This window comes from Dendronephthya gigantea, unplaced genomic scaffold, assembly GCF_004324835.1.
Source record: "Dendronephthya gigantea isolate DGI-Jeju-01 unplaced genomic scaffold, DenGig_1.0 000006F, whole genome shotgun sequence".
In the NCBI taxonomy this organism is placed as follows: domain Eukaryota; kingdom Metazoa; phylum Cnidaria; class Anthozoa; order Malacalcyonacea; family Nephtheidae; genus Dendronephthya; species Dendronephthya gigantea.
In genome coordinates this window covers 1205512-1233353 of record NW_021163016.1, presented here as the reverse complement: position 1 = coordinate 1233353, position 27842 = coordinate 1205512, and the positions used below count along the sequence as shown (strand labels likewise).

The 27842-nt window shown below is 35.3% G+C and overlaps 1 protein-coding gene across 3 annotated transcripts; it reads left to right on the top strand.

Moving 5' to 3' along the window:
- Positions 1 to 1031: 1031 nt before the first annotated feature.
- Positions 1032 to 27842, top strand: LOC114516768 (transient receptor potential cation channel subfamily A member 1-like). Of its 3 annotated transcripts, none has more exons than XM_028536338.1 (20): positions 1032 to 1129; positions 5866 to 5960; positions 6918 to 6998; positions 8229 to 8351; positions 8560 to 8670; positions 9121 to 9231; positions 9761 to 10225; positions 10397 to 10694; positions 11976 to 12135; positions 12878 to 12964; positions 13457 to 13531; positions 14969 to 15141; positions 17797 to 18118; positions 18710 to 18872; positions 18971 to 19168; positions 19272 to 19363; positions 20020 to 20259; positions 21257 to 21562; positions 24194 to 24361; positions 26624 to 27842. In XM_028536338.1, the coding sequence occupies exons 2-20, from the start codon at positions 5867 to 5869 to the stop codon at positions 26831 to 26833; spliced, it is 3477 nt and encodes a 1158-aa protein (XP_028392139.1). In that variant the 5' UTR covers positions 1032 to 1129; position 5866; the 3' UTR covers positions 26834 to 27842. The 3 variants fall into 3 exon arrangements, with proteins under 3 accessions (XP_028392139.1, XP_028392138.1, XP_028392140.1); XM_028536337.1 differs by having other exon boundaries at positions 1032 to 1138; XM_028536339.1 differs by lacking the exon at positions 1032 to 1129 and adding an exon at positions 2094 to 2235.

Below are 27842 nucleotides of genomic sequence, written 5' to 3'. Positions count from 1 at the left end.
CACCTAATACATAGCGTGTGCAATAATTTCGTTCAATCGTAAACAACTTTGTATGTATGCAGCCGTTTGAACATTGAATTTATACCGAAAATGTAACAAATACATTACAAACCTGGATTTAATAAACACATAAGCAATAGCCTTTTCTTTTTTTACGTCACTGCTGAGTATCATAATTTTTATGAACAGCTGGCGAAAAAGTACATTTCGGGCAATATTTCACAGCCTTAAATAATGAAGTTATATACATACAAAGCTACACAAAGTTGCATAGCGGTTTGTCATTTTAACGCTATATAATTTTAATGTATCTAATTCTATTTGATTCCTGACGTATCACTATTGGGAATATACATTCATCTGCGCATAGTAGCTACGAACTAATATAGCTCTCGACGGCCTCAATTTTTGGCGTTTTTGTTCTAGGTTTTTGTTTAAGTTGTCGATTACTTTTAAATCTCGCGTTACTTTGCCAACTACTTTGTCAAACTCTTGCCCATCGATATCGTTTGTGGAAAGTAATCTATATTCGTGTTAATTCAAAATCTTTGTTAACGCTTTTGGCATTCCATAGTCGATTGTTCTTGTGAACTAAAAAATATAATTATTTAACATTGCCTACTGTTTTTTGCCCAGGTTAGACGAGACGAAAAATGACTTTGAAGTATTGAAATGAATATATTATAACATAATTCTGACAGTCGTAACACTATCATGTCGTAATCACAACAAAAGCATATCATGTTGGTCATGTTTGATTTCATTAAGACGTCTTTTAATACCTTAAATTGACAAAGTGATCTCCTTAAGCCTAGTTTAGATCAACCTCGCAACCAGCAAACCTCAAAACCAGTCTTAAGTGACATATAAAAGTCAGCTTTACATATATAAACATCCGTTAATGACAGTTTTCACACCTACAACACGAAAATCGGGACTTTGTTGTGGCAGCGCGAAAAGCCGGCTCGTCACTCGGTACCAGTCTGTTTTCCGAGGTATAATATTACAATAAAACACAACGTATTGTGACATCCTCGCGCATTGAAGCAAAGCATTGGAGCAAGGCTACGACTTTAAGTTAATCAAAACGTGAAATTTGAAAATACAACTCTGGTTCTCCAACGATCGTGTGAGTAAGGTATAGAAAACATTAATTTATCAAGCATTTGAAATAAGCGACAACATTTTTAATTGCAAACATGTTTCGACTTAACTATAAGCCATCTTCAGTGCGAAAAATTAGTTATTTACATTATGAAATATACAAAGCACTCGATGAATACTATAGTCATTATTAGATAACATATGTAAGTAATTTACACTAATTAGTATTTTACCTTATTCTGAAACGCTAGTATAAATAGTAGATGTAGGTTATTAAATCCATCTTACAAACTACCTGAGTAGAGGTATATTATATTGGCGACGAGAATAAATACAGAATGGCAACGTATGGTAGAATAGATGAATACGACGAGATCGATGTGCGCAATATGTTGAGCGAATGGGCGCAATATGTTGAGCGAATGAACCATTTCTTTGAAGCAAACGAAATCGACGATGAAGACAAAAAGCGTTCGATTTTCCTAAGCGTAATAGGAGCGAAAACGTATAAACTCTTACGAGGCTTAATACGGCCGGAAATGCAAGATGTCGTATAAAGAATTAACGGATGTTGTAAGGAACATTATGACGTCAACTCGTGGACAAAAAGTTCTTTTCGTCATGTCGAGGACCTTTAGTCGAAATTCGAGTTTATCGCGGCGTCACAATTTGATTTCGTCACGGCGTTTTTAGAGTTCGACGCGGCGCGTATCTCTTCGACATGGCGTGTATCTCTTCGACGCGACGCGTGTCTCTTCGACGCGGCGCGTATCTCTTCGACGCGGCGTGTATCTCTTCGACGCGACGCGTGTCTCTTCGACGCGGCGTACATCACTTCGAGGGTCTCGCGCGCTATTTCTTTCCCGCGAAATTGGCCATAAACAAATCAACAAAATGGACGAAGTCAAGGCGATTACTGAAATTTTGCAAGACGCTTTGAGTAAAATACAGTCTGTGACAACACCAACTTTAAGTACGTCCACTCCTCAACGGGCATCAATACAGATTACTACCTCACCAGGAGAGAATATAATAAATACTCCTCGATCTACTGGACAAAGCATTAATATTAATAACGATCAAGCGAATCAGCAAATATTGAGCAGAGCGCAAGCGAACTTCAGGACTCAGGTAAGTTATATTTTATTCATATTTATAAGACCTTTGGGTACCTAAAAAAATATGAATATTCAGCAACAGGGTCTTCAACTTATGGATAACAGTACCCTTTTCCTTACCCCCAAGTTATCCCAAAATTCACCTACAGCATTTTATATGTATCTTCAAATAAGAATAGTGATAAACATTGCATAAAAACATAGCGCGCGAGACCCTCGAAGTGATGTATGCCGTGTCGAAGAGATACACTCCGCGTCGAAGAGACGTCGCGTCGAAGAGACACGCGTCGCGTTGAAGAGATACACGTCGCGTCGAAGAGACACGCGTCGCGTCGAAGGGATACACGTCGCGTCCTCGACATGACGAAACGAACTTTTTGTCCACGAGTTGACGTCATACTTGAAGCCATGCAGGCACAACAAGCAAAAGTCAACATTTGGAACCTGTGAAATTTCACATGTGGAATTATGTGAAGGGCCATGTGACATTTCACATGTGGATTTGGAACCTGTGAAATTTCACATGTGAAGTTATGTGAAGGGACCTGTGAAATTTCACATGTGGATTTGGAGCCGGCTGTGAAACTTCACATGTGAAATTTCATATATTCCTGATCCACATGTGAAATTTCACAAATTAGATGTGAAGCCTGTCAAACAATGAAAATTTAATATATGACTTTGTAGAAGGTTTAAATAATTTATTTTTGTCTAATGATTTTTCGATCTACAAATTTCAAGTCTAATTAAAATGAAATATATATATATATATTTACAAGAAAGTAATATTTCTTCTTCACAATCCTTTCATCTTTGCACTTTTATGCAGCAGCGCTTTTCACTGATGCTGTTGCTTCCGAAAACCTTTTAATCACATGAGCTAAGATAAAACCAAACATGAGTCAGTTAACTTTGCAGCTTGCAGTACAAAAGAACATCTCCATTGCTAGTCATTATATATGCTACAAACTGTTTTAACCTACAAATGATCAACTGGTGTTTCTCAGGACTGTTGTTTTTTCTTTTTCTTTTTGTTTTTCCATGGCAGCCTTCACGTAAGAAGTGGTTGCACCCATAAAATGTTTAATCACATGAGCTATAAAAAAATAAATACCAAGGGCTAAAATTAGCAATATTCACAGATTGCATGGAACTTTACAATCACTTTTAAAACATAAATACAAGGGCTGTACTCACATATGATCAACTGGACTTTCACAAGATCTAACGTAGGGCATCCTTCCTTTTGTTTGCCAGCAACTAATGACTTTTATCATGAATGTAATCAATAAAACTATATTGGAAAATCCAGCAACCCACTGGTTTCTAGAAAAAATAGAGTTCTGTTAATGAAATTATATTTGTACTTCATGAAAAAAGGAAGGTTAAATTAACTGTAGGAATGATTTATTTTAAATAGCACTGCTGTGGTTAACAGAGCTATTAAAGGTCATTGCTGATTCAACTCTTCTTCTCTTAATTCAAGCATTAATTTTGTTTTTTTTTCTTGAATTATCTTTTGTGTCTAGCTGATTATCTACTACCTCAATCTTCCATGTGCCCATCCTATGAATGATGTTCAAATGAAAAGCCCCAAACATAATTCTAATATACTGATATATGGGATTTAAATTCTAAATATCTAAATTCAGATAAGAATGAATATGTTCTATTGTTCTTTATAAAGGCTATTAAACTGATAGTGCTATAACATGGGATGGTAGAGAAGGAGAATAGTAAATATGATGTTTAATAGAATTATTATGTATTTATGAACAAGGTGATGGCTAAAGGGAAGTCATATATAAAACATCCCCCTTAGGCCTCCTGAGGCTAAGCCTTTCTTTAATAGACTGATACACACATGTATGCATGTGACACATGAAGTATGTGTTAGAGTGTCATATATAATTCAACTGCAGGTGTATTTTATATATATAGATATACAGTAAACAAATTCACCATAAACATGTATGTAATGAAATGCAGCAAAATACTGATAGAAGCTTAACCGTACAGAAGCAGTGTTAAAATCTAAAAATTGTCCCTGATAAAAACAGCTCTTGGGCCTTCAACTATTAATAGGACCTCTGCCTTGGGAAATCTAAGATTATAGTCTCTCTGAGACATTTTGGGCAACGATTTAGCAACGCTAAAGAATTCCAAGTTACTTTAGTTACCCCTGCCATACAGGTTTCTTCGGCAGCAGACAAGTAGCTATATACAGTTATATATTAACGTAAAGAATTCAAGCAATTTCATTGGTCGAGAGCCATGATCTATAAGAGGACAGACGCACGGAATGACGTCACAGCAATTTTCTTGTTTTTTTTCAGTTTTATTATTTTCATTTTTTTTTTCACTCGCCCCGGCGGCTCGTCGCCACTTTTTTTGTTCTTATCACATATGACGTCATACCGTGTATCTATAACTGAACAGACAACGGTTCATTGTAATCTATTTGTTAAATATAAAATAGAATCTATAGATTATAGTCATTATAGGCCACTAACTACAATCTATTCATTAACGCGTTTACTATTCATGGCCCAAATCATAGTACGATGAACAAGACCAAAATACAATCATTGATATATAATGAGTAAAGTAATAAAGGCAAGGAGTGCCTTGTTAAACATTTTTACGTTAGGAATAATATTCATCATAACATAAACAAACACGCTCAATGTAACGACAATACGTCATGTTTATAGAACTCACCTCTTAAAATATCGCAGATTTCCACCGTTATATTGTATATTTTCTCATATCCTAAACGTCCATATCTTTATCAGTAATGTATGAAGTAAAAGGCAAGATACAATTGTCAATTGCCATATTCGCAATAAAAAACAATATTTCTTTCTAAGCTCAAAAGGCATAATATAATGGGTAAATGGAAAATTAGGCAATTCTACCTGCAGACAGGCTTGACCGATCGGAAGATAAGATTTTCGACGATAAAAGCGGCATAAATTATAATTAACTTTGTCCTACATTATAGCTTGTCAGCAATGCGTAAAGCCTCCTTGCGAGAAAATACCGGAAAAAAGTTCAAAATCAGGGAGCCTTATTCCTATGTATCATAATTTTAAGCTAAGATAAACTACTTGCCTTTCTAACAGTGCTAGTCAGGTGTGATTATAAGTGAACCTTTGACCATAAGTGGCCCAAAATTGCGTGAGAAATTTTTCGGTAATTTGTCAATAGTATGTAGTAATGTATGTAATGTAATGTATAGTAATGTATAATTACATAAGGTAGGAAGCTCTTTCTTTACGTTACGAATCTTACCACTTAGACTATGAAAAAATAAAAAATTGATAAATTACCGAAAAATTTCTCGCGCAATTTTGGGCCTACTATGCTTTGACATGTAAAATATTTTCAAATAGGAAATATCGCATTTAATTTCATGTGAAATCATTTCACATGTGAGATCTCACATGTGACTTTATGTGAAATCGTTTCACATGTGAAATGTCACAAGTGATTTCATGTGAAATCATTTCACATGTGAGATGGTGTGTATATATAGCTCCATTCAACCATCCATTTTAAAATGCACAACCGCGCCATCTATGAATCTCTATAGGAAACAACAATAGCAATATGCAATATCTTCTAACTTTCATTTTTATAGGATGGAGGACTCGGAAAATGCTCCCCATAACTGTGATGATGTTTTGTCGAATGCGGAAAATGAAGTCAATGGAAATATTGATGCTAGTCAAATAGGTCTGATAAACCTTCGACGATCAAGAATGCTTCGGCAATGAATGAGAATACAAAAACAAATTACACAGCTCTGAAGTTTGGTCTTATTGTTTATAAAAATCAGTTAAATCTCTCAAAAAGAGTTTAGGCACCATGTAACGTTTCAGACATATCTATTTAAAAGCTATTACTAGAAACACACATACACTGCATGCAGAAACCCCTCGCTATTTCAAACTAGGTGCACAATTTCCTGAGCAAAACTCAAATCTGTACTCTATATATTTCATTTTATCGAGTATATTATAGCTAATGTTTCCATGCTTCGGTACGAAAATAATCATAAAGCTAGTGTAAACATTGGCCGTTCAATTTTTATACAGTTGCATTTTGCCATGGCAGCAATTAAGTAAAGGTTTAAAATTGAAGCCTCAAACGATTAAACAGTACAAAATCTTCAGAAACAATGAAAAAACCTCAAATTTTGTATTATTCTGTGATGCAGTCGACGGCTAAAAGTTTTATAATTCCATGACATAGAATTTGGATAACTTTGGATTCCGCTATGTCTCCCGGATTCGGGGTGTAGTCCCACGGTTCTCCGTACCACCTCGGGGATTATAATTATCCTATGAAAAAGTTGCGTATACAAGGGGAGTTGTAAACCTTAAAATTAATGCATTTTTCGAACATCCTTATTTTAATTCTTAGAGATGATAAAACATAAAATGAAAATTTAAAGATATACATGCATATTCTCTTTCAAGAGATAATATAATGTTTATCGTACTGGAGTCCAAAATTTATTGCTTTTATGAGTTAGTGGAGCGATTCAAACAAGTATCTTTGGTTTAAAAATTTTGATATACGTATACCTACTTAAGTTCTCTTCCGATGTAAAACAATCATAATCCATAATATGACTTCTATAAAAGCTTAGCTGTCCACATTACATATTTTATTTCAAATATGTTACAGGCTCCACTTTGGATAACGTACAGATGACAGAGCTTTGTTCAACTGAAAACACTGCTTTGATCGATAAGGAAGGAAATGAAGGTACTGTAGTAATTCGGGGTAAATAAACTACAGTATTCTTTACATATAGTAATCTCTAGGACTAGGATTTCGTAAAAATGGCGTGGAAAGAACGTCAAATTGATCCCTTTTTTTTTCGACCGGAATTTGGGATGTTGTTGACAAGTGTGAACAATAATGGCAGCACAACATTGTTTCATGCTGACAAACCGCAGGCTCAGAGTTTTTAGCCGTGTTCATCTCATTGTTATGACATTCAAATTAATGAATGGATTAACTCCATTCTCGTGTGTTGTTTGCATGCTTACGTCATCGGCCAAAACTCGTAGTCACAGAGTAAGTAAAATATACACTTGTACCCGCTTTTTATAGTGTGCGTGAGCGAAAAGTGGCCAACTGCGCATACTTGGCAAGTGCCTGAATTGTTCACCATAGTGAAAAGTGACAGCATGTTGGTCCACAAGGCGGTTTTTTGAAAATCATTAGCTAGCAGCTATAAAGGAAAAAAAATTAAATTTCTATTATGTAGGACTAACTTAAAAATCTAGTGGATGAATAAATTTAGTTATCCGTATGACGTCCTATACGCTTTTATCAACAAGGCTTAAGTTTTCCATAAGGAGAAAGATATACGTGATCTATTGCAACGTTGGCCGGTGAGAACCAACAAAAAATGAGACAGTGTTGAGCATATTTAAACTTTTTGTGAACTATAGTAATTTAAACTTGACAAACTATAGTAACATTATCCTATTTCATAATAATTGTGTGTCCCTCGGTATTTCTTTTCATCGTGATGTTATTCAGGCTAATGCCTTATGAACAATGCATGCATTACATGTAAGTCTAAGTTTACTAAAGTTCATCGAATATATAGTATATATATAGCCATAGTAAGTATATAAATTTATAACGCTATTATGATTATAATAATAGCGTTATATCGATATAGCGAAACATGTATTGATAAAAACACGTGACTGGTTGTGCTCTCTCGTGCGTTCTGTGACGGGCCGAGTGTGACCCTTCATAACTCCTCCCTTATAAATCGAACGCACTCACCATTCAACAATCATAAAGTAATTTATGATTTGTGATACGAAGCTTATTTATGACGTCTTCGCAACGTCATTTGCTACAGGATATAGCTCCATTATGCATGCGTTAAACTTCAATTTAGGCATTGAAAAAAAGATTATGCATGCGTTAAATGCTTAAAGCTCAAAATTTGTGTATTCACTTGTTTTCTAGTCGATTCTGGTCCACTCCTGGTGGTAGAAGATTACGAACTCTCCAACTATTCCCCTGATGATTCCGAGGAATATGACGACGCCAGAAGGGATGAGTTTAGACAAAGCGATGAACAAGCCATAGGTAAGATAACGTGCGGATTACGGTATTAAATTGACTTATGCAGGACGTGCTTACTAATTTATGTCGCTGTCACACTGGCAACACAAACGTTCACTTAGATTCAGATCATCTTAATGTTTTGATTGTATCTTTAATTAACGATCACACCGAAAACAGGTAACAGTAAGGCCACTAAAACTAATATGACTTTCTTTATGTGCTAATTTAGCCAAAGCGATTTTAAAGAAGGCAAAAAATTTCGACCGTGATGCATTACCCAAATCAAAATTCCGAATATATCCTGACGAATATGTTCATCACGAAGAACTTTATGAATGGGGTAAATATTTACATTCAGGGGCCGGCTGCTTGAAAGTTGGATAAACTAAGTTGAAAAAAAAGCAATGCTTTACAGCCTAAGGCTACAAAAGCTACATATGTCAAATTTATAAAAACTACTTTAACCTTATAATTGTGAAGTTCAATCTTTGCCATGCTAAAGGGTACAACCGGCACCAGGATTTTAGTATTATATATATAATTATTGACCATGTATTAGTTTGATATTTTATGACAGAACTCCCTTCGGACAGATTAAAGATATAGATACGATATCATGCATGAACACTCTTTTTTACTTTTCCTGCTACTTTTCTGTTTTGACTCCTAAGTCCTAACGACAAATTCTGCTGTAATTATTCCAGGCTATCAAAGCTCTATAAACGAATTTGTATTGCATAGTCCGTATGATGACGGTTTTTTTATTTGTGTGGTGTATATACCACTTTAGAGAAAGAATCTAATAAATGTGAGGATGAAGAAGCACTTAAAGGATACTGTGATATTGCATGGGCAGTTTTGAAAGACGACGCTGAAAATATGAAAAAGTTTATTGTGCCTGGTATGTTATGACATTGAAGGTTGGAGAAAAATTTCGTTTGTTTTCAAATATATATGTTCGCCAAAATATACAACCTGCAAATATATAATTGTAATGCAAGTTGCAAAAAAGTTGCACCGTTTAACAGGACAATCTAGTTCTAGAATTTTCTTCCAGAATTAAATTTATTTCCTTTTAAAAACTGATAATTCGTGTATATTGGCGAATCTCGTCCAGTGTGTGTGATGTGAGCCTTTACGAAAAAAAACTTTTTTGATATATGATCAGATGTGATTCACATGCAAATCACATACATGATGCATAGTCGTAGATACCTGTATGCATGTTGTAATATGTCACTACATGCATGGATACTTGTGAGCAAAATACTTGAATTGTTGGCCTTGAATTATAACACTTACATAAAGTGTGCAGACTTAGATCAACAATACAATACGCTAGTAACACCGCAATTGTTTCCATGCGTGTGAATGCAAACAGTACGTTTACAAAACATGTTCTTTGAAAATTTTCTATTTGACTTTTTAAGTATCACCCTTGTCGGAGAGGTCAATTCAGTGTCGTATATTGCAAGCAGCGGAGCAAAACAGTCTAAAATGCTTAGAGGTACTTTGTGAGATGTATGAAAAGGCAGTGTCAGCCGAATACTGTCTATTTCGTCCGTGCATTTGTTTCACTTCTGGAGTCCTCATCGAACGACCTAAAGAGACAGCGCTACACGTCCTTGCAGCAAAAACAACGTCAGTGACAGTGGAAGCAATTCTTGAAGTTTTCGAGAGGAAACAAAAATTTCTGAATGATTTTTCTGACTTCCCCGACGGCCATGGATCAACTCCACTTCTTGTCGCAATAAAACACAACAATATGGATGTGGTTAAGCGATTGCTTAGAACAGAACCCCGTGTAGACAAAATAAATGATGATAGCGAATCCCCCATTCTTTTAGCAGCTCTGAACGACTATGCTGTTGTCATAAAAGAAATGCTGGAAACCTGTAAGTGTCCAAAATCTCAAGTAAACTCAAAATTTATACAGCCGTTATCAAAAGGTTGTCAGCTGGGGATAATATAAATATACGTGAATATACATCACGTTGTTGTACTGAATGAAATAACCCATGTTTAATAACCCATGTTTTTCTTCAATAATGTTCATTTTTTACAAGATCGTGAATCCCAAGAAAGGTCTGAACTTCTGGAGATTATGAAATGCATCGATGATAGACAACATTCAATCCTTTACCCAGCCTCCCTCAGTGGGAAGTCTAAGGTACTAAACTTGATTATGAAAGAGACCGACTGGGGAGAATTTCTAGACCAAGAGCAGACAGTGACTGAGGATTGGAATGAGTTTGTTGGAAATGTTTGTGCTGCTGGTTGTGAAAAACTGGCGAGAGAATGTTTTAAACGCGATTCTGGTCTTCTTGGGAAAGGAGGGGAACCAAAGGTCACACCTTTAATGAGGTAAGAGTCCCACATAAATGCATGCATTCCCCACGATTGACATGGAAGCAAGTGAACATTAACAAAGCGTGTGAAAGTGAGCGAATATAAACTTAGGTGACTATTTTAAGACATTCTTCAGTGCTTACCAGCGATGAGCAGTGGCGTAGCCAGCCTGACGATTTAGTCATGCTATGCAAATTGTATGTTATTAACATTATTCATTTCTTTAGAAATTCATTGTTTTCACAGTCGATGAACACCAAAATATTAGCATAGCATGATTAAATTGTCGGGCTGGCTACGCCACTGGCGATGAGCAGGCTTGTGTAGGATTTATTTACAGTACACGCGTACATAGTCGCAGCTCGTCAAAACCCCATAGTCATCTTTTAAAAAATAAGGGCAATGAGATTTATCATTCACTAAGAAAAACGTAGAGAAGTTTTGCATACTATATTTATAAATTATGGAGAACAGTACAATAAAACAATGAATAAATAGAATAAGCTAATCAAACACTTTTGTTTGATCTCGGTAAAACCTTAATTAATATTTTTTTAAATTCTCACATTCTTCATATATTGAGAGGAGAAAAATATCTATGTATCGATTATAGGAAGACCTTTTAGGTTGTATCCTTTAGAGGCTTCAAAACAGTTTAAATCGTTATCTTTTAAACCATTTATTATATTCGTTTTGAAACCAATGGTATTTCTTGCAATCTGATTGGTTAAAAATAGTGTGATTAATTCCCAAATCGCACCAATTTTGAGCATTAATCACATGATTTATAAGCCAATAAGATTGTAGCTCTGCACCACAATAACCAGTCAGATTTAGTATTTTAGCGTAACAATCCAATCAAATTACGTAGGGAATTGGCACAAAATTTTATTATTTTGAATTCTTAAATGCCCCGCAAAATTTCCTGACAAAATAGATGAAAATTACTCACATTTTACACTGCTTTCGGTTTTTTCAGCTAATAAATCGTTTTGAATTTGTTTATTTTTTTGCATGATTTTAATTAAAATAAATATAATAAAGTGGAAATTGCACTTCATGTCGTGCAATTTTAGTGTGAAATCAAACGTGTGATTACAAATCACAGTCCCGCTTCGCTGTCGTGCGATTTTGTAATCACGCGTTTGATTTCACACCAAATTGCACTCCACTCAGTGGAATTACCATTATTGACATAATAACTGAAAAATGGTTACAAATATATTTGTCAATATTTTCATACTGCAAAATAAACTTATATGAGTAATATTGTTTGATGCATGATGATTGTTTCAGGGCAGCCAAGGCAAATCAAGAAAGAATCGTTCGGCTAATCTTTGAGATGAAACCTTCTGATGAACTGTTTAATATTTGTGATAAATATAAGAGGAATGTTTTTCACTATGCTGTGGGGAATGTTGATGCTCTTCGACACCTTGTTCTCCAGGCCCTAACGGTAATATTTAGTGGTTTTCACTTTAATAAGAAATAATATTACACGGCTGTGAAAAGATATAAAGGAGAAAAATAACTTTTTCGCACTAGCTGGGCGTAAAATATTGTTTTTCACAACGAGAATATATAGGATACATATCTTCATGCTGCCGTATTAATTATTTTACGCATATGACTGCATTTGGAGCAATAGGAATTCAAAACAAAACCAAATTTAAATATTTGAGTAAAATTTTAAAACGATTGATGACAGCTGAAAAAACATAATGTTTTACCAAACGCTAAAGATCAGCGTCGCACGAGGGTACTAATTCCGTCCGGAAATACACACGGGCATGTGGCAGAACATAGCGGAATCCAAAGTTCCCCAAATTCTTTGTCATGGATCGTGGACGTTGGAACGTTCACTGGTCATTCGATTTTGTGCGCATGCGCATGCGCATGCCCGTTTTGAAACAGTAGGTCCTTTTTACGGTCAGGATGCACCTCATTTGTACAAATATATGCTTGCTATCTCATTTTGCAAAAACTTATAAAGTTATGAAAAGCTACTACACTATTGGCTTAACTGCAAAAAGTCGACTTCAACTACTGATTGAAATTTCGAGAAAATGAGAAATAACATTTGACGTTTATTTTAAACTATTTTGATCGTATGATAGTACATGTTTAGAAAGTGAAAAATGTTATGCTTAAATTTGCATGTACTTAACTTTACTTTTTTAACTTCTTCAAACTATTAGTTGGATGAATGTGAAGCTATTAGGAATCCTAATGGCAGATTTCAATGTAACCCAATAAAGTTCGCAACTATAATGAAACAGAAAGAGGTACAGTATGTTTACATCGATGTATGAAAAATAACTTTGTTACCAAAAGAGTAAGGAAGTATAATGAAGTATTATCATTTTCTATGTTAGGACTATGTCGGTTTTTTAGTTACTATAGCTATGAAGCTTTGAGCAAAACATGTACAACTCACAATAGAAAGGATTTTAGAAATTACGAGGGATATTTTTTGAAAAATAGATTAATTTGCCAAGAATAATGCTCGTCTCCGGCACACATGAAGACAGGCTTGTATAATCAATCACCTCGCCTTCGGCGACTAATTGTTAAGTAATAAAATACGAGGAGATTACAGTTAAAAACTTTTTTGGCTTAATCTTGCTATAATATATGCATGTGTGGTGTTATGCTCCTGCAAAGAGGTCGACAACTATGGGCCAACCAGAATTGTTTTTATCATTTTCCTAAACAGTAGAAAAATCAGAGTTCTATTCCTTTGATATTACATGTACTAAATTAGTAATTTTTTTCAGAGTCTTGCGTTGCTCGTAAATATCGCAAAATTCGAGATGTTCAGAGAAGGTATCGTTAATCATGTGGACATCGAGGTAATAAACTCCTCTTCCACTTTTGTATGAAAGCATTCAACGTTTTTGGAGGGAAGAATGCAGATGACGAGTATTAGATTAGATCTTCAAATATCCCATGCCTAAAAATTAAAATTAGAAACAAAATCTTACCTTTCCAGGGTATTTTTACACGGTACGATCAAAAAGCTTAATTGGTGGGGGGGGGGTGCACATACAGTAGGAGGCAAAAGTTTGAGTCCAGTGACTGTATTTCATTGTTTTAGCAGCATATATTAATATCCTACAGAAAACCTTACCGATAAGTGAACTAGAAAAAAGTAAATAAGTAAACAGAAAAATACATGCTGTACAACAACTATGAGATGTTATGATATTCATTTTTACGTATTTTAATGTGCAAACATGCATTTACAAGTCATTGCTTAGTTCCCTCTTTTTTGCTCTTGAAATGACCTTTATTCTTGCTCGCATAGATTCCATAGGTTTTTTAATGTCACACGTTCAATACCTTGCCAGCATTCGTTGACCACTTGCCTCAAGTCAGCCTGGCTGGCGGGTCTGTGCCTCGCCCTCTTCCGGTTAAAACGGTTCTACAAGTGCTCCATAGGTTTTAGATCTGGAATATGATGTGGAAAGCCATGACAACGAGATCACCAGAATGAGTTTGCTTCTAAAAGATTTCTGGCACATAGAAGATGTGCATGTGCTTAGGGTGATTATCATGTATAGTTAGACGTGCGATCATCTTTGTACCAGATAAAATTCCATGTCCTTGAAGAATTGGATGATACTTTTCTTTAATTAGGATCCTATTATATCTTTCAATATTGCCAAACCGAGCATGACCAAAGCAGCTAAAAGTTTGCTTGAGTAGGATTTAGTTTCTTCGAACCTCTCCAAGGTTAGTTGCATACCACCTTTTTAAATTCTCACTTTTTCTGCTACCTTACGAGGAAAGAATCCTTCAATACTTAATGCAACTATTTGTCCTTGTGCACCATCACTTTGCCCTTTTTCCCACCCATCTTGGGCAGTGTAAAGGAATGAGAACTTTATTTTGTTATATTTTTAGTCATTAGGACCAAAACAGTGTGCAATTAATATAGTTTACAGTACTGAAACACTAGCACGCATGTCTTAACTCGAATACGCTGCCAGGATTTAATACTGGAATTCTACAACGACTGGACTCAAACTTTTGCCTCCTACTGTACATATATTCGTCTTATTCCCGACTGATCTCTTTTGTTGCTATTGTTCCTACGGTTATTGTTTATAACTAGCTGTAGTTATTATATTTTATAAATCACAATCACTCATCCATTCTGAACACAATACGCAAAATATTAAAACACCAGCTGACTCCAGGGCTATTTTTAAAATTTCCAGAAACAAGCAGAGAAATTGTATTCTGTCCGGATTGCGATTAATTTAGTTCTGAAATTGATTCAATAGATTTTAAAGCAGAGTCTTGATGTGATGAAAAGACTGGATCCCAATGGCGTAATAGATTTGCTACATGGGTACATCAAAGATAACCAGCCGTTCTTATCAGCAGCTCGCCATGGTAACGTCGAGCTAATGAAGTTCCTATTGCAAAAAGGAGCGGATCCCTCACAAATATGGCCGTAAGAATTACTAGAATTTTGTGGCATCGTTATTCAAATACACAATAAATTTCGGTTGCTTACACCTGACCGAAAGCATTTTGGACAAAATTCGACGGTTTTATCGTCGTACCAAGTTCATGCGATATTAGCCATATCATTAAAAAATTATCGACGAGAAATGCGAAAAAAAAACTAAGGGCTGTTTTCCACTGTCGCGTTTTTGTACGTACGTACACCATGGCCAGAAATTGCGGACATGCGCCCGCTCACAAGCATTCAGCGGCTCTGCTTATCTAATTAAAATTCATATTTACAAAGTAAAATGGCTTTCTCTGCTGGTGCAAAGCGTAAACATGTGGCCGATTCGAGGGTCGATTACAAACAATGTTTATTTTATATTTTGACATACACAGAAATTTTTTGACACATTCGTTAAATTCATCTGCCAAAATATGAATTCTTCTTCGGAGCGATCAAAGTTGTTTATCAAAATTGTGAGCCAAGCACAGCTAGTTGTCCTCACGGCCCGTTTTATACGATTTTTTGCAAAGATTTGCAGGGCGATGTATGTTGTTCTCAAATTCGTTGGACTATTAGGCATACATATGTTGGAAACGAAACAAGCTCGGCAAATGTGAATCGAACAGTAGAAAACGCATAATGCTGAGACAAAGATCACTTTTTGGCGAAAATCTGGTTCTTTTATATACAGAACATATAAGGTAAAGTGCTGAAATATCATTTGTAAAATGCTGGGCCGTAATAACTCGTAACATACATTGGAGTTGTCAAGATGCTTTCGGACATGTATGTAAATCACGTCGGAGCTCAGGAAGTAAAAAATTTAACACACAAATTCCCTTATACATTTTCACTCTTACTATTCAGCCATATTGAAAGCGAATCGCGCGCATGTGTAATTCACGCGTCCGTAATTTCTGGCCATGCGCACGTAAAAGTTTAAAATCATTTAAATGATGCATAGGGTTGGATTCTGTTGGATGTTTTACGCCATCCGATGCACTGTATCCCTAGGGATAGGTCTTTTATAATATCTACTTTTAAGGTTTATAGCTTTTAAGGTTTATAACTTCATAAGTTTCTTTGCAGTTATGTCTGAAATATCTGAACATGTTATGCATGTGTTCGCCATTCAATTAATACGCCCAAAAGGTGTCATCATGTTCTCGTGTTAAATGTGTAAATCGTGAGATGCCGCTTTTCATACACGTAAATTAAAAGTGCTCCATCTCAGTGTTATTATAGGTAATCATGCGATGGCGAGCACAATTTAGGGTTAATACGAGTGATGCTTGAAAATTTTGTGAAAATTTTGCGAGTCCAATTTGGCAAACTTTTCAAGCATTACGAGTACTATTCATCCCTAATTGTACGAGCATCATGATAAAAGCGTACAACTTTCGTAGCGCTCTATCGCGAACTTTTCGAGCGTGATTTTCAATGCAAACACGATAGTTACTTGTAAAAAACAGTGCTGCCAGACTTTTATCCATTATTTTGTACTTTTGGCAGGATTGTCGTTTATCTTTCTGGCCTTTTTTAGTTCCCCAAGTTGCTTCGTTTGTATGCAAAAGAGTTTCGGTTTCCGGCATTTTGTTTATTTTGGCAAAATCATTAATTGTAGTACTGCAGTACAATTAATAATGGTAATAGAACGAATAGGAGTGCAATTAATGCCAAAATCATACGAGTGATTACAATTAATTAATTAATTAATTAATTAATTAATTAATTAATTAATTAATTAATTAATTGATTTGGCATTAATTGCACGACTTAATTCGTTCTGTTACTTATTAATTATCCATCTTCTGTATTCAAAAATTCTGGTCATTTTCTTCAGCTTATATATCATTTAAAAGGTCAAAATTTTCAAAATCATTGTCAAATTCCTCCATTTTTAAAAATTTCGCGCCCCAAAAGAAAACAAATTCTTATTTTGTATCCTGAATGCTGATTGGCTACTTGTAAAGCTATGCTGAATTTCATTGGCTGTGAACAAGAGTGCGATTACAGCTCACCAAGAGTGCGATTAATGATTAATCGCACTCCTGTAAACCAATCAAATTGAAGTATTTGACAGTGATTACAGAAGATGGATAATTAATGAAATAATTGTACTCTTCTTTACCAATCAACATGCAGTAATTTTTGTATGCTGATATAATAAACTACGTAATTACATAAACTCCTAATTTTTACGCATATTCGGAAATTTAGAATCGGTCTTTACTCTATATATATCATATTTTAAGCAAATTGTGCTGCTTATATAAACAGAAATCAGCTTTTTAGTAAACGTTTAATATAAGTGTGATATAAACAGCAATTTGATTTGCTATAGCGGGCGTGCACTGTGTGGCCTTAATAATTAAGTCATATTGAGTTTCATTATTAATCTGATAAAAAATATTTTTGTTGCCATGTAATTTCTTATAATATGAAAGAATTTAAAAAGATTCTCTGGTATTCTCCCAACATTCCCTCGTCGTGCCTTAATACACCATAAAGGCACACGATTGTTTTAATTCTTAAAAAATATGAATGAAAGTTAGGTAGGTTCAGCTCTAACATTCATCCTCGTATTTATGTCTCAGAAAAACCAAAGCAATTTAAAACATTTTTAACTTTTCAAAATCTGTCTCAATATAGTGGATCTTACCAAACGGCCGTTCATCTCGCAGTAATGTCTGGAAAGCTTGAAGCTGTGGAGTACTTGCTTGAGCAGGACAAATTCTTGGAAATGATTGATCGTGCAGATTGTTCAGGGATCACTGCAGCTGTTTATGCAACACAGTTTAATCGTGTAGAAATTTTAAAATATTTGTTAAAGAAGAATGCGCAGATTAAAAGTGGTGGGAGACAGCAAAGCAATATTCTGGATTCTGTATACCACTTTAAAATGTCTGAGGAATCGATGAAAAAATTTTTTATGTTTTGTTTAAAACATGAGAATCCGAGACTTCTTTACGAGGTAATCGCATTAAATCGCCTTCCAAAACAGAAATATTCTGGAAAGAGTATCGTCTTAGGACCATTTCAGACGTGGAACTTTTTATGTGCCGAATCGAACGCAAATGAACTTTCACAAAGGTTAACATTGTGACGGATTTAGCGTTAGTTAACATTAATTGAAGGAGTTCACATTTGGATAATTTGAATGTGGTTGTTGTGGTTGTTGCGGTTGTAGTTGTTTTGGTTATCGATGCCGAAGTTGCGATGGTTGTTATATGTTTAGGATCCTTGTGTTTTCTTAGTTAAGGTGTTATTAATGTAATGGTGAGATGTAATTGCAGTTTTAGCTTTGCTTTTTATTTGTTTTTCTTTTTTTTGTGATTAATGCTGCCGTGGTCGTCGGGTTGTTGTTGTCGTTGTATTTGTTGCTGTTGTAGTGGCTTTTTGGTTGCGGTTTTTATCGTCTCGTTATTTTAAATATTCTCTGACATTAACGATGTTCCTCTATAGCGAGAATGCCGCTAGATATTGGATTATTGGATTACATCATTAATTTTCCTTTCCCATTCGACAAAGCCCCCAATTAATCGCGTTTTCTCGAATGTTTCAGTTGTTCGAAGACTCGCGTAATGATCCGGACGACATTATGGCAGAGATTGTCCGCAAAACACCCGACATCGCATTTCTAATCCTTGATCGCTGTATTGAAAAGAAAAATTTTTGTTTGTTTCGGGTGTTCACCTACTGGTTTTTTCCATTCATAGGAATCAGTAGTAAGTCTTCTTTTTTTTATTACATCATGTACAACACCACATATATCATCTCTTGGTCATGCATGTCAGCGATTTTGAAATACTTTTCTATTTTAAAGATAAAAAGAAGCTTCAAGCTTTAGAACGCATGACAGAAAGCCCAAATGCAGACAAGTTTTTGCGCCATCCTCTGGTTGTAAAGTTCTTAAATAGGCGGATGTATTCTTCGAGCATTCAAAAGTGGTTCCTGTTGAGTTTTTTTATTTATACCATGTTTCTGATTACTTTAACAACATATGGCGCCATCCAAAGTGGAGGTAAGAACGCATCTTCGTCAGTCGTCCATATTTGCAAGAGATCTAAAAATTTTAAATAGTTATTTTTAGATATAATAGTTGCGTGCATTTATTATTTTTATAGGTTTGCACGGTTTAAAATCACCTGGGATGATAGCACTCTCCGTCATTATTCTCATTTTATGCGGATTGCATTTAGTAAAAGAAATATCTCAGGTTTGTGATGCAGCATGCGTATGTGGTAGGTAATAATGGAAAAATTTAACACGTGTGTTTGAGAAATTATACCGCCTTCAAGATCATAATTATAGCGCGTATACAAGCAGGAAAAAAACTTGCTTCAAATTCCGCGTAAGTTGCCTTTGGGTCTAACATTTCACGAGGATTTTTCCTTATACTTCTTTCGTGATTCGTCTGCTGCCTCGAGCTCATACAGCTGGAGAGAGCGCAAAAACCTCTAGATTCAAGAGGATTTCAGTGGGTGGAATGATAAGTGTGTGGAATTTAGTCTAGAATTCGTTTTTTTTTTGAATTACCATTATGAATTGCTAAATTAAGCTTTCATCATTCAATTGTTTGAAACATATCCATTCAATAGTTTAGAAACATATCCGCTCCGCCTGTATATAGCCCAGAGTATGAGTTCAAATATGGGTTAGTTACAGTGAGTGCACTTACTAACCCATATTTGTTTACTTATATGCATATGGTACGAAATTAATCTGATGCAATCCTAATTTAAAGAATCGGCGCGTTAATTTAGAGGAATTTGCCACAGTAGCCGAAGTTGGAGCTCTTTTTTAGTACAATATAGTAAACCAAATCGCATGTAACCTAAATCTTTTTGCATCACAATGATTATTTTCTTACAGATGATTGCATATGGAATGGATTATATGCGGGATTTGGAAAATATCTTCGAGTTGACAATTTTTATTTCCGCAGTAATTTATGTTGTTCCTGGAGGGGACAAAAAAAACGACGGACAGATCATAGCTGGAGCTATTTCAATATTTCTTGCGTGGGTCAACTTCTCCCAGTTCTTGAAAACACTTTTTAATTTTGGAGTCTACATCTTCATGGCAATTAGAGTATTTGAAACCGTTTGCATGGTACGTTTGAGGGAAATGTATATGAAAGTTGGTTAGATCTTATCTTATTCACTACCAGCCTTTACAGTAAATCCATGCAAGGCTATATAGTCACCACACAAAATATTTTTACCATTTCGTTTTCCTTGAAAACATTCATATATTTTTATTAAATATTTAGGCACAACAACCTTAACATAGGTGATATGGCCTAACTTTACATAGGTGATATGGCCTAATGCAAGCTTAATATATTTTTACAATGTTATATATTAAAAAAGCGATAAAATTACTAAAAATTTAAAAGTTAAAAAGATTTATCAATTTATAAAAGTTTAACAATTAGTAAAAAGACATCTATTTACAAAGCATTGCTTCAACCTTACTGTTTTTACTTAGGGTAGGGTGTAATAATGAAACAGCAATGGTTCATAGTCGAAAAAAGCATTTCGCCATTTTGAAAACGTTTTACCAAAGATTTTATAAACTAACATTACAAATCAGATAACAATCTCATTATCGTAACACGAAGACTGACTGGTACCGAAAAAAGTGGCTCACTCAGGAAAACGGTGAAACACAAAGTATTTTCGAGATATTAAGAAATGACCATGCATCGACTTAACAGTTTGTGGCAGTTCGAGATTGTGGCATTTCTGAAATAGTATGCACGCCGTATCAATTTGTTTCGATTATTATGAAAGGATTATAATGCGGCAACGTGCATGAAGGGTCGGTGAAGAATTCTTAATTGTTAATAACTTTGTTAGATTTGCTTGAAAAATAGTCATTCCATTTAAGGACAAAATATTTTTCTAATAACACATTTAACGAAGGCTCAGAGTCGAGAAATTCTCTCTAAACAGAACATAACATAGTAAAACATTTTCGCACTTTTTAAGAAACAGTCAAAGTTTGTGTATTTTACCAAGATTCGCACTATTTAAAGAATTTGAACTTAAAGAATTAGCAGTTCCTGCCATTATTTTTATGGATTCGTGATTATTTTTATCAACAGGTGTTGCCAATGGTGATATTATTTCTCGTGGGATTTTCATTATCGTTTTCGTTGATCATGCATCAAGATGCAGGTTTCACTGATATCCCTACGTCGTTTTTGACAACACTTGTCATGATGACGGGTGAATTGGATTATAGCGACACGTTCCTTGCAAATGGATCACTTCATGCCGTGCAAAAAATATTTCTTGTACTGTTTATCCTGATGATTTCCATTGCTATAATGAATTTATTTACCGGTGTTGCTGTGGGTGACGTTAAGGAGATGTTAATGAAATCGAAAGAAAGAAGAAGAATAAATAAGGTAAAATAATGTGGCCATGGTATAAGAATGTTCGTATCTATGTTGCCAATCAAAGTGCTTCCATATACCTTATTTTTTCCTTGCGGTCCGAATTCATATTTTAGCGTTTCCTGCAATCTGATTGGCTACGCGAGCGGTCCGTATATGAGGCCGTACGGACCAGGCGAGATTTAAAAGCACGGGGTCAACGCTAAAATATGAATTTGGACCGCAAGAAAAAAATCTATTATTTACGACTTTAGTTGCTGTATAGTTTTCCCTATACGGACCGACTAAACTCTTAAACACACACACATATATATATATATATATATATATATATATATATTAATATATATATATATATATCACAATATAACAGCGAGAAAATGCTCTATTACCGTCGCATTTCAGCTCCGGACATTCGGTTATAAAATTCCAAAGTACTGGGAGGTTTCGAGGGCAGGTACCTCGGTAAAGGTTTTCAATTGCCACAAACATATGTGAGCATGTTTTCTGAAAGCATTTTGGATAATTTACGCGTGGGGGGGGGGGCGTCAACAAACCTAGCTTAAAAAGCTAAACGACATAAAAAAAAATTATTAGCCCAGGGGGCTATGAAATTTTAAAATATTTGACGGAGGAAGTTAAAAATACTCAAGAAAACCTGACACACAAACGTTTACTTTTTCGTCATTTCCCAGTAAGTATCTACCTAATATGAACAAGTTTTGTGATTGACTTTTTGTAACAATTGTGAACAGTGTTTATGATTCGTTATTTTAGAAATCAACTTCTACAGTTCATTGCGTTTTATTGTTATCATCAACCAGTAGCAAAGCTTGTTCATATAACTACGTACCGACCCTCATCTCCTCCTTCTGTGTCAATGTTATATGACCACGTTTAAAGCTAACCAGACTAGATAGCAACCTTAAGCCTGTTTTACTTAAACGGAGAGTTCTTATAAATATATATATATATATATATATATATATATATATATATATATATATATACAGGTGTAGTGATAGAAACTATCGTGAAGATAGAAACTAGCGCATACAAAATCGTCTGGGTAGAGTGCTCAATGCTAATGCAGAGCGGCATAACACAAGATGAGAAAACGCAGGTTACTTCATCGAAATTTTATCTACTACAGGACTGTTTCGTATGACAAGCTTATAGCTTGCCACACTCGTCAGGTAAATAATATAATATTACAACAGCACGACGGACTATATACAGGAGATGCATAATTAATTAATTAGATCATGTTACATGGGTGTTACTAAGGAGAAATTTCTTTCGATGTCGGCAGGCGGATACGAGTTCGTTGCGTTTGTTAACAAACGCAACGAACTCGTATCCGCCTGCCGACATCGAAAGAAATTTCTCTTTAGTAACACCCATGTAACATGATCTAATTAATTAATTATGCATCTCCTGTATATAGTCCGTCGTGCTGTTGTAATAATTATTATATTATTTACCTGACGAGTGTGGCAAGCTATAAGCTTGTCATACGAAACAGTCCTGTAGTAAATAAAATTTCGATGAAGTAACCTGCGTTTTCTCATCTTGTGTTATGCCGCTCTGCATTAGCATTGAGCACTCTACCCAGACGATTTGTATGCGCTAGTTTCTATCTTCACGATAGTTTCTATCACTACACCTGTATATATATATATATATATATATATATATATATATATATATATATATATATATATATATATATATATATATATATATATATATACACCCGTTTGCAAAAACGTTGGCCGCAGATAGATATAGATAGATACCCGAAATCTAATTAGAATTGCATATGTTGTGTAATATGATTGAAAACCCATGCAAATGTAATCATATGCAATTCTAATTAGACTTCGAGTATCTATCTATCTATCTATCTGCGGCCAACATTTTTGCAAATGGGTGTATATATATATATATATATATATATATATATATATATATATATATATATATATATATATATATATTTATTTATAAGAACTCTCCGTTTAAGTAAAACAGGCTTAAGGTTGCTATCTAGTCTGGTTAGCTTTAAACGTGGTCATATAACATTGACACAGAAGGAGGAGATGAGGGTCGGTACGTAGTTATATGAACAAGCTTTGCTACTGGTTGATGATAACAATAAAACGCAATGAACTGTAGAAGTTGATTTCTAAAATAACGAATCATAAACACTGTTCACAATTGTTACAAAAAGTCAATCACAAAACTTGTTCATATTAGGTAGTTACTTACTGGGAAATGACGAAAAAGTAAACGTTTGTGTGTCAGGTTTTCTTGAGTATTTTTAACTTCCTCCGTCAAATATTTTAAAATTTCATAGCCCCCTGGGCTAATAATTGTTTTTTTATGTCGTTTAGCTTTTTAAGCTAGGTTTGTTGACGCCCCCCCCCCCGCGTAAATTATCCAAAATGCTTTTAGAAAACATGCTCACATATGTTTGTGGCAATTGAAAACCTTTACCGAGGTACCTGCCCTCGAAACCTCTCAGTTCTTTGGAATTTTATAACCGAATGTCCGGAGCTGAAATGCGACGGTAATAGAGCATTTTCTCGCTGTTATATTGTGATAATTTTAGAAAGCCACATAAGATACATTTTGATTTAGGCTAAACTTGTCATAAAACTGGAAAGAGGCCTTTCTTTCTTCTCAATCCGGAAATTTAACCCTGAATGTGAATGTGAATGGAGGATCATGGAATCATTCGACAGGATAGATAATTTACAAAGGAGGGAAGAGAGGCACCCGTCGTTGTTAACGTGGATATGGGAACAGGTATGGAGTGTCTGTTTTTACCGTTTTCAAAAAAAATTTAACATCGTGTTTCATGCAAGCCGTCATAGTCGATGAGCAATATTTCAAAGGCAGTTTCGCCGGAGGCGACAAACGGAAAACTCCTTACAGGGCCGTCGCTAGAAGCTTAGCCATTATTAGCTGTATATTCATATTTCTACAACCGTAGAAACAATAGCTAACAAAAGAGATCAGTCGGGTATAAGACGAATATATGAGTATGCACCCCCCCCCCCAATTAAGGTTCTTGCGACGGCCCTGATTCCTTAACAAGCACTCGATATCACTTGCTACCCGCGCACCCATATTTCTATTCACTTCCTTGCATTCGAGATATGCGAGGTAGTGTTTCGATATATACATATTATAATTTAACGAGAATGATAATGAACAACAAATAATCAGAATGAGAGTATAGAATGAAGTAAAATGAGAAGCAAAAAATCATTAACATTCTATACGCAGATAATAACTACAGGGTGTCTCAAAAAAACGAAAACTATTGAAATCACCTATAACAATGTAATTGTTAGAGTTTGAATACTTAAGCACTCTGTTGGGACCCACAAGTGTATAAATGTTTGCCATTTTCCATTTTTATGTATGATGTAGTAAAATTTGTTTGTACGCAAAAGTATTTATTAACAACATTTTACAATTTGTCCTTTGTCCACCTTTGTCGAAAAGCGTTTCGCACTTCCGTTGCAATTTGTGTACGCGTATAATTTATCACAATAATATCACAAGGCTAATTTAAATTTTATCATATTCACAATTTAAATTTTTCATATTTAGAATTTTATAAGATGCATTAAACCCCCACGCCCACGGGCTGAATTCGTTAACACGGCATTCAAATTTTAACAATGAGTGATTTGAATAGTTTTCGTTTTTTTGAGACACCCTGTAGACAGTAATCATAACTATAGCCAGTGTATCATACTGTAATACTATTATTGCCCGCTGCTGACCGGTAAGGATATATAGATTCGGTAACAAGGTCATTATTTGTCATCATCTTAGCCCTGTTCATTGCCAGGCGAGGAGTCATTGTATTGTCATAATTAGATCAGGGATAATGCCTAGCACTTATTACATAACAACCAAGCAAACCCTTGCCAACGTTGATTGCCTAATAAGGCCGTTTTCCACTTCATTCGTATCGTAGCGAAACGTAGCGTATCTCATTGTTTTGAAATCATTAGTTCTGGTCGAATACTCCAAAAACAAAGAAATACGCTACGTTACGCTACGATACGGTTGAACTGGAAAACGGGCCTTAGGGCCTGTTTATATGATCCCGTCTAGCCGGGACGGGATGTTTTCATCCCGCTTAGCCGGGAAACTCGCCTAGGCGGGATGGCGTGTTTATATGGAGTTCATTTTGTAGTGCAGGTTCCTTCGACGGCATGTTTTATTGTAGAAAACGAATATGCCAATATATACACATGCTCCTAATGTATGTTAATCGCGAATCATCCCGGCCAAGCGGGATGGAGTGTTTATATGTCAATTTCTCGTCCCGTCTAAGCAGGATCCCGGCAAGAAGTGCCGGGATCCCGCTTAGGCGGGATGGAAAAGTGGTCATATAAACACTAATTAGTGTTTGTATTACAAGCGGGATCTCGGAAACTGTCCCGTCCCGGCTAGGCGGGATCATATAAACAGGCCCTTAATGAGAGCAGCGAGGCGAATCCGCATATTATATTATTTAACTTGTTTTTATCACATAAAAATCCATATAAGCGATACTTAGATAGGTTAAGGTCTGTTCACACGATCTAATTTTGTTGGATCCAATTCACTTCTGACGTATGAGATGCAGTGTATTATCGATAAAGCAATAGAGAATTGGCTTCAGCAGATTTGCTGTCCATATTCCTTGCAAGTCAACAGACTATTAAACATCTATCATAAGTGAATTGGATCCAACAAAATTAGATCGTGCGAACAGACGTATAGGTAGGTAATCATGGGATGCCGAGTACAATTCGGGACAACAGGGTCAGGGTGTATAAAAAAGTATAGTACTCTTGTATAATTGTGGTTCTATTGTGCTTCATAGCTTATGAATTACGAATATAAACTGGGTTGCCTTATTTGATACACGCTATACAACTGGGGGGCAGTACACATGCTGTTGACAGGACATCTCCTGTTGACAACAAACGCCTTCAGCAGAAATTCCTTTGAAACAAATAATTCATTCGAGCAGAAATTCTTATATTTTTCATCAACTCTTAGACTTTTCCTGATGACGAAGATGAAACAATGAAGCATGAAGAAGAGCAAAGAAAACAGTTTTGTGAGTTGAAGGAGGAATTTGGGCAAGCGAAAGAATCGATAAAAGAAAAAATAGATAAAACCCACAAATTGGTCGAAGAAAAATTAATAGCTATGGAAATGATGATCAAAAAAATATTGCCGGAGACAGAGCCAGACGGGTCTTCTTAGCTCAAATTAGCGTTAGTGGCATAAAAACGTGTGAACTTTAAAACTACAGACGATTAGAAAGTCTTGAGCTTATGAAACTATAGGTATGGGTGCACACTTTAACGTAATGTTTCGTTTTACAAGTCATGCATGTGTGTTAGTTTTGACTGTATCGACACCTTAATTGTCAATGTGGCGACATGCAAGCAACGACAAAACGGCGGAAATATTTATAGGTCAGTGTTGTGGCCTTCCTGTTTTGCTTCCGATGTAACAATTGTTTCGAAGTCTCTATGAACCAGGCTTCAATGCAATTCCGATTTCAAAGTGGTGAAAGGAGATTATGCATATTATTAATTTCTTTCGTAAGTGATTTATGACTTACTATTTTCCGATTTCACAATTTGTATTTATAATATTACAATAAAACACAGCGAATTGTCACATCCTCGTGCATTGAAGTAAAGCATTGGAGCAAGGCTATAACAGCAGTTAATCTAAAGGGTGCTTAAAAGTCAACACTTAATATTAAAAAATGTTCCGTTTGTGAGCTGCACAATTAGAAGTAGTACTAATTGCTATTGTACTTAATACCAACAAGTATGAATTTTAGGTGTTGCCTTTTTTATACACCCTGTAAACGTGAAAATATACCCTGTCTCTGGTATTCCATCGTGTGTGTAGAAGTTCAAGTAAGGTATAGAAAACATTAATTTTCAATGCATTGGGGCCAAAAGTATTTCTCATTGTTGTAATATAAGCATGTTGACAACAACCAGAAGCTTTTATTTTGCGCCAAGATACGCACTAACATTAAATAACATACACTAAAAGGAGATTAGACAATAACATAACATCTCCCCACTAAAGGAATGTACAATGTAGCGAAGCGAATATTGTTCAGCGATAGCAAATATTGTTCAGCGATAGCAAATATTGTTCAGCGATAGCAAATTTTGTTCCGTGATATCTTACGGGTTTATTTACAACTCGTCCGGATCTTGTTGAGTACTTGATCTGGGCAGGCCCT